Source organism: Myxocyprinus asiaticus, chromosome 30 (genome assembly GCF_019703515.2).
Source record: "Myxocyprinus asiaticus isolate MX2 ecotype Aquarium Trade chromosome 30, UBuf_Myxa_2, whole genome shotgun sequence".
Taxonomy (NCBI): domain Eukaryota; kingdom Metazoa; phylum Chordata; class Actinopteri; order Cypriniformes; family Catostomidae; genus Myxocyprinus; species Myxocyprinus asiaticus.
The window spans coordinates 13,006,170-13,018,579 of record NC_059373.1 but is presented as its reverse complement, the minus strand read 5'-3'; the positions used below and the strand labels follow the sequence as shown (position 1 = coordinate 13,018,579).

At 36.7% G+C, this 12,410-nt stretch overlaps 1 protein-coding gene across 7 annotated transcripts in view; it reads left to right on the top strand.

Moving 5' to 3' along the window:
* The window catches only part of LOC127421441 (oxysterol-binding protein-related protein 3-like), a 33,803-nt gene extending 21,921 nt beyond the window's left edge, over positions 1-11,882 (top strand). For 5 of the 7 annotated variants that reach the window (XM_051664491.1, XM_051664490.1, XM_051664487.1 and 2 more), the window contains 9 exons: positions 1,166-1,401; positions 1,638-1,775; positions 6,713-6,776; positions 6,889-6,967; positions 7,096-7,246; positions 7,528-7,672; positions 8,780-8,906; positions 9,036-9,158; positions 9,247-11,882. In XM_051664491.1, coding sequence (XP_051520451.1) covers positions 1,166-1,401; positions 1,638-1,775; positions 6,713-6,776; positions 6,889-6,967; positions 7,096-7,246; positions 7,528-7,672; positions 8,780-8,906; positions 9,036-9,158; positions 9,247-9,343 — 1,160 coding nt within the window. In that variant the 3' untranslated portion in view covers positions 9,344-11,882. Of the gene's footprint in view, positions 1-1,165; positions 1,402-1,637; positions 1,776-6,712; positions 6,777-6,888; positions 6,968-7,095; positions 7,247-7,527; positions 7,767-8,559; positions 8,610-8,779; positions 8,907-9,035; positions 9,159-9,246 lie in introns of those variants that run through there. The other 2 variants (XR_007893992.1, XR_007893993.1) reach the window with 2 other exon arrangements.
* The last annotated feature ends 528 nt before the right edge of the window (positions 11,883-12,410 follow it).

Here is a 12,410-nt window from a genome sequence, read left to right as displayed (position 1 = left end):
TGTAATTTTTTTGGATGTGCTAGTACTTTCGCCTTTCACAGCTTGATATGCAGAGACAACTATAAGTATGCAATTTGTAGGTTAATTTCCCTGAAAGTGTAAAAACTGAGGTAATATCGATGCATGGCTCTGTTTGTTTTAGCATCCCAGCAAGTCCAAGACAGAACCATTGGCTCGACCAATGGCATGAATTTGGGGCTGGCCTCTTTGTTTGAATAACCAATGGAAGACAGGGGTAGTGTTTTCAGGGAAATTGTTTGAAAAAAAAATTATTTTTGCAATTCCTTTTGGTGGCCCAATTGGTGATGAAGTTGCTCACTTTAAAGGGTTAGTTCACCCACAAATTTCTCATAATTTACTCACCCTTATGCTATCCCAGATGTTGATGACTTTTTTCATCTGCTGAACACAAACAAAGATTTTTAGAAGAATATTTCAGCTCTGAAGTTCCATAAAATGCAAGTGAATGGTACCAAAATTTTTAAGCTCTAAAATCCACATAAGGCCAACATAAAAATACTCCAGATGACTCCAGTGGTTAAATTCATATCTTCTGAAACGATATGATGGGTGTAGTTGAGAAACAGTTAAATGTTTAAGTCCTTTTTGACAAAAATTCTCCTCTCTGCTCAGGCAATCTCCACTTTATTTTCACGTTCTCATTCTTCTTCTTCTGTTTTTGGTGATTTACTTTCTTCGGGTGACCCCTGCTGGGCAGGGAGAAGAATTTATGATAAAAATATGACTTAAACATTAATCTGTTTCTCACTCACACCTATCATATCATGTCTGAACACGTGGATTTAACCACTGGAGTCTTATAAATTACTTCTATGCGCCCTTTATGTGGATTTTGGAGCTTCAAAATGTTGGCACCCATTCGCTTGCATTGTGAGGACCTACAAAACTGAAATATTCTTCTAAAAATCTTTTGTGTTCTGCAGAAGCAAAAGTCATACTCATCTGCGTTGCCAGGAGGGTGAGTAAATAATTTTGGGGTGGACATGAACAGTAAAGAATTTTCATTTTGGTGAACTATTCCTTTAAGCTTTCACTTTTAAGTTTATATTTACAGTTTGGTAAAACTTTCACTTTTTTGTGACTATAGTTATAGTTATTAAAGTTATGGCTTTCCTGTATTTTTGTGTTTTTGTTTGCATGTCAGGCAATGGCAAAGAGAGTGTTGCGATACGGCGAGAGCGGTTGCCAAGTTCACGTGTGACCGAGAGTGTGAATCTGTGGAGTATTCTGCGCAGTAACATCGGTAAAGACCTATCCAAAGTGGCCATGCCTGTCCAACTCAACGAGCCAATCAACACCCTGCAGAGAATGTGTGAGGAAATTGAATACTGCCACCTTCTGGACACTGCTGCAAACACACATGACCCACACATGCGCATGGTGAGATCACATACACCATCTCAATCAAGCTTCCCATACCTGAAATCTGAAAACATTTTTTATATGTTCTCCATATACTGTATCTTTCTATGGCAACACTCCCAAAATACTGTCAAAAAATCTTGTCCATATCCTCGTCAAATCATGTGCATTTTAATAAACACATGACTACCTTTATTCTTACTATTTCTAATGCATCTATTCTTTCGTGTGTGTATGTGTTTGTGTGTTTGTAGGTGTATATAGCAGCATTTGCTGTGTCTGCATATGCATGTTCATTCACTAGAGCAGGAGGAAAACCCTTTAATCCTATACTAGGAGAGACGTATGAGTGTGTCCGACCAGATAAAGGCTTCCGCTTCATTTCTGAACAGGTAAACACCCCCTTTTTATTTACCCACGTCAGAACCACCACTCATACCTGGACTCTTAAGATTGATTTATACTTCTCAGTTGAACCTACGCCGTAGCCTGTTGTGCGCACCTTTTTGTTTTTCAAATTTTTTATTGATTCATACATTAAACAAAGAAAAGCAAAACATATATACACAAAACCAACTTTAACACCCACTATAACCCCTCCCAATCCCCAGCCCAACCCTGACCCTCAACAAACATTCCTGTGGTCACATATGAGTATATATACAAAAAAATAAATAATATATATATATATATATATATATATATATATATATATATATATATATATATATATATATATATATATATATATATAAAATAATCACACACATTCTCTCACAATCTCCCCGAGAGCCCTCCAAGAACACCAAATATTTGCCCCATTTTCCCACAAACAAGTCCAAATTCTCCAGTCTTCTAGATGACACTTCTTCGAAAGCCACCACCCTCCCCATCTCCAAGCACCACTCCTGAAAAGGGGGGCGCTCCAGCTGACTTCCATCCCCTTAAAACAGTTTGCCTGGTGATCATGACACTGGTTAGGACCCAATTTTTTATGTGTTTATTCCCTATATTGATGACTCTGTATCAAATACTGAGTCTGGGGCTAAATGAAATTTGAGTGCCCAATACGTCACACATAAAACTCTGAACCTTCAACCAAAATTAACACACCACAAAAAAACATAGGTTGTGTCTCCATCTTCTGATTGGCATCATCAGCAGGTGGGTGTGTCTTTAAGACCAAGCCTATACAATCTAGAGGGGGTCCAATAGAATCTATGTAAAATCTTGAATTGCATAAGGTGCACCCTTGCATCTCTAGATGCAGACCTGACATTTTTTAGAATCCTAGCCCACACTCCCTCCTCCAATACCAAGTTTAAATCTTTCTACCATAATCTCTTGATGGAAGTTAAAGCTCCATCCCCCAGACTCTGAATTAGCAGGGAGCAATACACTGATGCCTCATGATCTTTTCCAAAAGCAATAATCACCACTGAGAGTATCTGTGGCTTTAGGAGGTGTATGCTACTCCCAAAAATAGTACAGAGCAGGTGGCACAGCTGTAAATACCTAAAGAACTGAGATCTGGGAATCCCAAAATGTTGAACCAAATTTTCAAAGGATCTCAACACTCCACTCTCATATAGGTCACCGAGCGTATTAACCTCCCTCACAATCCACTCTGACCAGCAGAAAGGGTACTTATTAATACATAAATTTGGGTTCAGCCATATGCTCGAGGCAACATTTAAATAAATGTCCAATTTAAACACTCTGGACACTTTTGTCCATACCGAGTGCAAATGTGAGATAACGGGGTGTAACCTAACTTCTCCGATTAGTTTGATAGAAAGGCTTTGCAATGTTGAAAAAGGGGCAAGAACTTCCTGTTCAATACAAAACCAGGGAGGGGCTCTCTTAGGTGGAAGCGACCAATGAGCCAAATGTCTGAGACCAAATGCATAATAATAAAACAAAATCTTGAGTAGGCCTAGTCCACCTTTGTCAATCGGTCTATGCAGCTTACTGAAATGTTTTCTGGGACTTTTACCATTCCAAATACAGGACTTCGCTATGCTATCAAATTGCTTCAAATAAGAGAGGGGGACATCTATAGGGAAAAACTGTAGCAGGCAATTGAATTTTGGAATACAATTCATTTTAATAACATTAACATTTTAATAACACAGAGGACACTGAGGACCAGTTGGTCTCCATATAAACATTGATTTCAGCCTTTAACATTTGTTGGAATTCAGGATTTTGCAAAGCGATACATTAAAGCACCAACTATATGATTTCCTTTTCTACATATGTGGCAACACCTCTAAACTCACCAGGGCTTGATCTGAGACTAAAATGTTTCCAACTGAGCAATCAACAACAGATAAAATGAGGGATTTATATATAAAAAAATAAAAAAATAAAAAAAAATCTATTCTAGAATAAATCTTATGGACTGATGAAAAAAAAAAATTATAGTCCCTACCAGATGGGTTCAAAAGTCTCCAAATATCTGTAAGACCAAGATTTTTACACATCCTGTGAAGCATCAATGCTGCTTCACTATGATCAAGGACTGAGTCCATCAAAAGATTAAAGTCTCATCCCAATATTATATAATGAGGGGTGCCAGCAGCTTGCAACATCCCTTCAACATCTATAAAAAAAGCCCTGATCATCAATGTTAGGTGTGTAAATATTAGCCAAATTAAGACTTTGCCCCTGAATTTCTGCTAAAACAATAATGACTCTTCCTAATTTATCTTTAATCCGTTTGAGATATTTGAATTGTAGATGCTTACTTATCAGTGTAATGACTCCCCTGCTCTAACTTGAGCCAGCACTAAAGAAAACATGTCCACCCCATATCTTCCCAAATTTTTCATCTTCCTGCAGGGAAAGATGCGTTTCTTGAAGAAACACTATATCATATTTCTTATGCTTAAGAACCGTGACACACAGAGCATTAAATTATGTTAAAATATATATTTATTATTATTTATGCAACTCAAAAGCAAGCATACAGTAAATGTCTGATTTATTTTCTCTCTGCATAATGTATAATACATTTTATGTACCTAAATACTACATAGTTTGATGAACTCCTTTTTTAATGCTACAATAGTTTAATCAATATTTTGAATCTACAAATTGCATTTGCCTTTTTGTTTATTTATGGAATGTATAGTTATTTCAGAAATTAAGGCATTTTCTGTCTGTGTGCTAATACTAGCACTTGGCTGTGTACTCACAGAATGATGCAGACACACCAATGCAGAATTATAAACGCAAACCAGCCTACGGCATAGGTTCGACGCAGTAGTATAAATCTGCCTTTAATAATAATTCTATATACCATTGTGTTTTTTTTTGTTTTTTTTAAGACAACATAAATTCAACATGGCTAATGAAAGTGATGATGTACCAAGTACTTCTGGAATATTTACCATATCTGGAATGGAAGTTTACCATATCTGTTGAAGTCAGAAGTTTACATACACTTAGGTTGTTTTAAGTCATTAAAACTAATTTTTTTTAACCACTCCGATTTAATATTAGCAAATATAATTTTGGCAAGTCGTTTAGGACATTTACTTTATACATGACATGAGTAATTTTTCCAACAGTTGTTTACAGACAGATTGTTTCACTTTTAATTGACTATATCACAATTCCAGTGGGTCAGAAGTTTACATACACTAAGTGAACTGTGCCTTTAAGCAGCTTGCAAAATTAAAATGATGTCAAGCCTTTAGACAATTAGCTAATTAGCTTCTGATAGGAGGTGTACTGAATTGGAGGTGTACCTGTGGATGTATTGTAAGGCCAAACTCAGTGCCTCTTTGCTTGACATCATGGGAAAATCAAAAGAAATTAGCGAAGACCTCAGAAAAAAAATTGTGGACCTCCACAAGTCTGGTTCATTCTTGGGAGCAATTTCCAAATGCCTGAAGGTACCATGTTCATCTGTACAAACGATAGTATGCAAGTATAAATATCATGGGGCCACGCAGTCATCAAACCGCTCAGGAAGGAGACGCATTCTGTCTCCTAGAGATTAATGTAGTTTGGTGCGAAAAGTGCAAATCAATCCCAGAACAACAGCAAAGGACCTTGTGAAGATGCTGGAGGAAACAGGTAGACAAGTATCTATATCCACAGTAAAACGAGCCCTATATCGACATAACCTGAAAGGCTGCTCAGCAAGGAAGAAGCCACTGCTCCAAAACCACCATAAAAAAGCATACTACAGTTTGCTAGTGCACATGAGGACAAAGATCTTACTTTTTGGAGAAATGTCCTCTGGTCTGTTGAAGCAAAAATGTAACTGTTTGGCCATAATGACCATCGTTATGTTTGGAGGAAAAAGGGTGAGGCTTGCAAGCCAAAGAACACCATCCCAACCGTGAAGCAGGGGGGTGGCAGCATCATGTTGTGGGGGTGCTTTGCTGCAGGAGGTACTGGTGCACTTCACAAAATAGATGGAATCATGAGGAAGGAAAATTATGTGGATATATTGAAGCAACATCTCAAGATATCAGCCAGGAAGTTAAAGCTTGGTCACAAATGGGTCTTCTAAATGGACAATGAACCCAAGCATACCTCCAAAGTTGTGGCAAAAATGGCTTAAGGACAACAAAATCATGGTATTGAAGTGGCCATCACAAAGCCCTGTCCGATAGAAAATTTGTGGGCAGGACTGAAAAAGCGTGTGCGAGCAAGGAGGCTTACAAACCTGACTCAGTTACACCAGTTCTGTGGAGGAATGGGCCAAAATTCGAGCAACTTATTGTGAGAAGCTTGTGAAAGACTACCCAAAATGTTTGACCCAAGTTAAACAATTTAAAGGCAATGCTACCAAATACTAACAAAGTGTATGTAAACGTCTGACCCTCTGGGAATGTGATGAAAGAAATAAAAGCTGAGATAAATCATTCTCTCTACTATTATTCTGACATTTCACATTCTTGAAATAAAGTGACAACTGACCTAAGACAGGGAAATTTTTCTACGATTAAATGTCAGAAGTTTAAATGTATTTGGCTAAGGTGTATGTAAATTTCTGACTTCAACTGTATATCATTTAATAATTCATGCATCAGAGGTAATGGTTGATCGACATGAGTTTTGCAATGGCCGATGCGATACTGATATCTAGAGAGCAGGATACAAATGCCGGTAAACATGATTCAATTTAACAACAGCAAATTTATATAAACTGAATAAACTTTTATTTTATACAATATTTGCTCAAATATGCATAAACTTAAAAAGAGAAAGTGTTGACTCTCCATTGACAAATCTATTGGTATATTTTGAATTTTCAGGCTTTATATTCACCTTTTCATTCACATACACACTCACAAGCTCTGTCTTTTAGGTAAGTCACCACCCACCTGTGTCTGCTTGTCACTGCGAGTCCAAGAACTTCACAGTTTGGCAAGGTGAGTAAAACACACACACTTAGTGTGTGCAAGTGCCAGACTTAGACACTTTCTAACATTTTAGTATGGTTTTGATTGGGTAAACTGTCCATGCTTTGTATTTGCCTGTCAGATGTCCGATGGAAGAACAAGTTTTGGGGGAAATCTATGGAGATCGTTCCCATGGGAATCACTCATTTAGAGTTGCCAGGGTAATTCCTCTTTATTTATTTTTGTATCATTCTACATTCCATTCAATTTTATTTATCATTTCATCCCACTGTAGTCCCCACTCCAATGTAATTTCTTATCTCTCTTTCTCTCACTCACTCATTCTCAGTTTTGGGGATCATTATGAGTGGAGTAAGGTCACTTCCTGCATTCATAACATTCTGAGTGGTCAGCGCTGGATAGAGCACTATGGGGAAATGTCAGTCAAGCACACCACTACCATGGGAGATATCAGTCATTGCAAAGTTACTTTCTTTAAGGTGGGACCATCAAAAACTCTGAACTAAATGTGAAATCAGGCCTTCATCACCTATATGTGTACATCTGTGTTTGTCTTGCGCACATCTTCCTTTTTATTAAATTCAGCCAGAATATTCACCCAGAATTTACACAATTAACCTCATATTCATTTTATTCCACTGAATAATTTTTTTCCTTCTTATTTTTTCTTCTTCTTATATATATATATATATATACTGTATATATAAATATATAAATAATTGTTTTTTTTTGTTTTTTTTTGTATATTCTTCATGTTCAGGCGAGATCTGGAGGTTTGAATGCTAATGAGGTGGAGGGTGTGGTCACTGACTCAGAGGGGCGTGTCATTCACTCACTGTTTGGCAAATGGAATGAGGCCTTGTTTTTGGGCAAACAACCCTCAGCTACCTGCATCTGGAGAGCAAGTGAGTTAGAGACAGTTCAGGACTATATATAAAGGGATAGTTCATCCAAAAATGAAAATTCTCTCATCATTTACTCACCCTCATGATATCCCAGGTGTGTATGACTTTCTTTCTTCACCAGAACACATTGAAGAAAAATAGAAAAATATCTTAGCTCATTAGGTCCTTAAAATGCAAGTGAATGGAGATTTCTCTTTTGAAGCTTCAAAAATCACAGTCAGTCAACATAAACGCCATCCATGCGACACCAGCTGTTAAACTAATGTCTGAGACACGATCGCTTTTGGTGTGAAAAAGATAAATATTTAAGACCTTTTTTAACTCTAAATCATGCTTCCAGTGAGCAGTACACACGTGTGACTTAATTGCATTGGCATTTGAAACATGCAAGAACTAAAGCACTTGCATCACAGCCGGAAGAGCCGTGCTGTTTACAAGTGAGAAGGAGGAACGCTGTACAGAAGCTTGGTTGGTTTTGGTTTAGATCTGTATTGATCTGTTTCTTTACTCACAATGGTGCATTTGTGTGCTCATCCTGGATGTCTCAAACAAGTGAAGAATGTGAGATTACATCTGTATCCATGGCAACACGAATACATCACACGAGAGACCTCTTGGACTCCACCCTCTCGTGAAGTGTTGGATTATAGTTAAAAAGTACTTAAATACTGATATTTTGTTCGCACCAAAAGAGATTGTGACACTTTAGAAGACATTAATTTAACTGCTGGAGTCGTATCGATGACGTTTATGCTGACTGTCTGTGATATGTTTTTGGTTTTTTTTGGTTTTTTTGTTTGTTTTTTTAGCTTAAAAAAAGAGAAATCTCCATTCACTTGAATTTTAAGGACCTACTAAGCGAAGATATTTTTCTTATTTTTCTTCAGATGTGTTCTGGTGAAGAAAGAAAGTCATACACACTTGGGATTTCATGAGGGTGAGTAAATAAAGAGAATTTTCATTTTTGGGTGAACTTATCCTTTAATATATTCAAACAAGTCAATAAGCTAGTCATCTCAGATTATTTTGTTGAAATTACCATAAGGGGTGCTAACATGGCACAGTTATTGTCAATTACAGTATGCATGTGTATGTGTGTGCATGCAGATCCCATGCCTGAGGACTATGAGGAGTACTATGGGTTCACCCAGTTTGCAATTGAGTTGAATGAATTGGAGGAGAGTCTTAGTCCCCTCTTACCCCCAACAGACACCCGCTTTAGACCAGACCAAAGGTACTTACACACTTAGACATTTGAAGCATGAATTTAGCATTAATTGCACAACTGCTACCCAAAGTAAAGACTTTCCTTTACAAAGACTGGTGTTTTGCTGTGGGTTAATTAGGGTCTCTTTCATGTTAGATTACTGGAAGAGGGTGATGTTGCTGGAGCAGAAGAACAGAAAGAAAGGATTGAAGTGCTCCAAAGAGAGAGAAGAAAAGTGCTACAAGAAAACAACATAACACACTCGCCCCGATTCTTCAAGTAAGTGGCTGGTCCAAGCACAGAGCTTTAGTTGTGTTGGGCGTGTCACGAGTCTCTGTCCATAATGCTATTTCATTAATTCAATCAGGCGTTCTGAAGATGACTCCTGGAAGAGCAATGGCACATACTGGGAACTCAGGAAGGACCCTGGATTCAGCAAATTGGATTTTCCTGTGCTTTGGTGACCACCAATGGAAATGTTTCTTTGGTGTTTTTTAGTTTCTGTGCTGGCTGTATGGAATACTACCATTTTGTTATGCAAAACAAAACCCTTAATCCTTATTCTCAGTATGGACTTTTAATGCCTGATGATGCCATGTTCCTTTTGATAAACATTTTTGCCTTACTTGGCAAACTGCCTTGCTGTTGTCTGGATTTAAATGCACTGACAAATTATTCTTGCAAGTGCCTGGCTATATTTAGTTTATTTATATTCAATATAATTAGTTCATTTATAAGTGAAGTAAGAAAAATCATATTAATAAATTAAATCGATTATTTAATATTAAGACTGGAATGCAGAGGTGCAAACTTCAAGAACAAACACTTATAACACTGATAGCTACAGAGGGTTTATCTCATGAAAACGAATGAGTCCTATTTCACCCCAAAATAAAAAGAAGTAATTTGCTTAAAGAAAATTAAGATCATTTTTAGGACCATTAGGATCCCCCCTCATTCACTTAATCTAATGCAAAAATTATTTTTTATATTGCCTTTCATTTTTGCTGATTTAAATAAATAAAAAATCTTTATACAAAATAAATTTTGCATCATGATTTTTAAGATGCTCGATTATTTTGATCCAAAAAATCTTAATGGCACTGCAAATAGGCTTAATTTTCTTTAAAATATTATAAAATATAATTTATTATTTTCCTTTGATTTTGGGGCGAACTTTGACTTAGACTGAATGTTTTTGTGAGATTCACCCCAAAAGAGCTTTTACTCTATGAAATGTTTGAAAGCCACATTAAGAAATACTAAGTGTCTCAAACAATCCACTCAGGTATTATCAGAGAGTCATTTAGAGATAAAGCTTAGTCTGTACATTTTCATGCACATTCTGCACTAATGATTATGTCATCTTTAGTGAAAGGGAAATAGAAAAATATAGCATTATATAAAAGATATGTTAAAAAGAAAATATTGTTTAAATTAATTTTGATTGTTCATGACTATTCATTTTGTGTTGTGTACATACCTGGGCTTCTTTTTTGTTTTTATGAAACTGAGAGAGCAATAGTCTATGTGTGCTCATGAGGTATGCCTGTTACTCTTGATAACTGTTGTCCTGTTTCTGTGAGGTGTGGATGTGGTGTTTTAGATGTGATAAACTATTTTTTTTTTTTAGACTATGACATTTACAAGGATCTAAACAGATCTGGGACTGTTGCTTTCAGAGGGAATGGATTGCATCAGCGCTTGACGACTGACCACATGTTTGGTTTGGGCAATAAAAATGTAATAGTAGTGCAAATCCAAGAAACTTTCCCTGTTTTCATTAGAGGGATGCTTGTGGATATTCTCCTATTGCTTAACTCTGATGTCAGTTGTGATGTTTCTTCTTAACAGTGCTTATTATTTAGCTACAATCTTTAATCAAATAGGAAGTTATTTTATTTAAAGTATAATCTGTATAATTTAACTAGGCATCATAATTAACTTTCTGGATATTACTGGCAGGGCACCCCTTTACAGGTGCTTTGATTTATGTATGGCTAGTGGGGTTGTGTAACAATAGGAAGATCCCCTTTCCATAGTGGGTCATTTCATAAACATCATTCATACACTGAACGTCACCGGTGCTTTCCTAAAAAGTCATTGCTTTACTATGTGAATGTGCTCTCCAATCTAAACTATGAAACTGGAACAGAAGGCAACTTCTCCATTACAAATGGCTGAATGTGAAAGAGACAGACCTCAAGCTTTCTTTGTTAGCATAAGAAAAGTAAAAAACATGATTTTTTTTTCTTTCTGTTTGAAATGTTGACACACAAATGCTTTACTTGCTGGTAGTGATGTTGTGGAGAAATTTGTACAAGTGTGTAATATGTTGTAGATAAATGTAAATAGAGAAGTGAATGTGTGTTCAGATTATGTAATTGGGGAAAATGTGGGGTCGACATGTGGGGTTGGTGGAAAACATGAGATTAAAGCAGCCTGACCACAGCTTCCTTTATCAGACTTAAAGAGTGTTAATTCCTGTTAAAGAAAAGTCCTAAATCTATTTGCCACAATTCTCTCTGTTTTAGTCGGAGGTCGCGCTGCCGATACTTCCAGGTGTTAAAAGCTTGTCCATCCTTGCTTATCATTTGTGGATACATGTCCCATTAGTTCTTCTGCTAACTTTACAACTTCATCCTAACAAAGTTCCAAAGCAAGACACTCTAATGTACTTTAGATCTGATGTTCATTTCACTAACAAAATTCTTACACTTGCAATACTTGCTGCTACAAATGATTTACATTTTTCTGTATATGGCTATGTAGTAGTTTTTTCCAACATAAGTTAAACATTACCTGGTAATTTTCATGAATGTGATTTGTGTCCTTTTTTTTTTGTGGTAAGAGAGTGTATAACAAATACTCTCAGAGCATCTTCACTCATCTGGCAGAATTGTGCCTCTGTGTTCATTTTTGTCATTTCAAGCTGTAAATGTCGATAATTGCCATTTTAAATTTAAATTCCTCCTGTATAACATAATCATTACCATTATTTCAGTTTTGTGTATCTGTGTGTTTGTTTGGTTGGTTGGTTGGTTGGTTGGTTGGTTTATGGTTCACTCATTATAAACAAATGCAGGGGTTGCTGAGGGGGTCCGAGAAAATTGTTTAGAGAAAAAAAGTAGACATTATTTGAAATTCTTAACATTTAATTCTAAAACCATGGGAATAATCAAGATTATCTTATAATATTGACAGCCAGAGTTTTAAAACAAGAAATAAAAACAAATCTGTATATTATTTTATATATTATGAATCTTACTCTCCACCCTCTCTTCACTGGGCATCACAGGAACAGCTTGACTGGTTTAATTCCTATCTCTCAGGTAGGTCCTTCAAGGTAGCCTGGAGAGGTGAGGTATCCAAGCCACATCAGCTACTTACTGGGGTACCTCAGGGATCAGTGCTTGGGCCACTTTTCTTCTCTATATACACATCACTGGGACCCATCATTCAGGCTCATGGTTTCTCTTACCACTGCCATGCTGATGACACACAGCTCTACTTGTCTTTCCAGCCCAATGA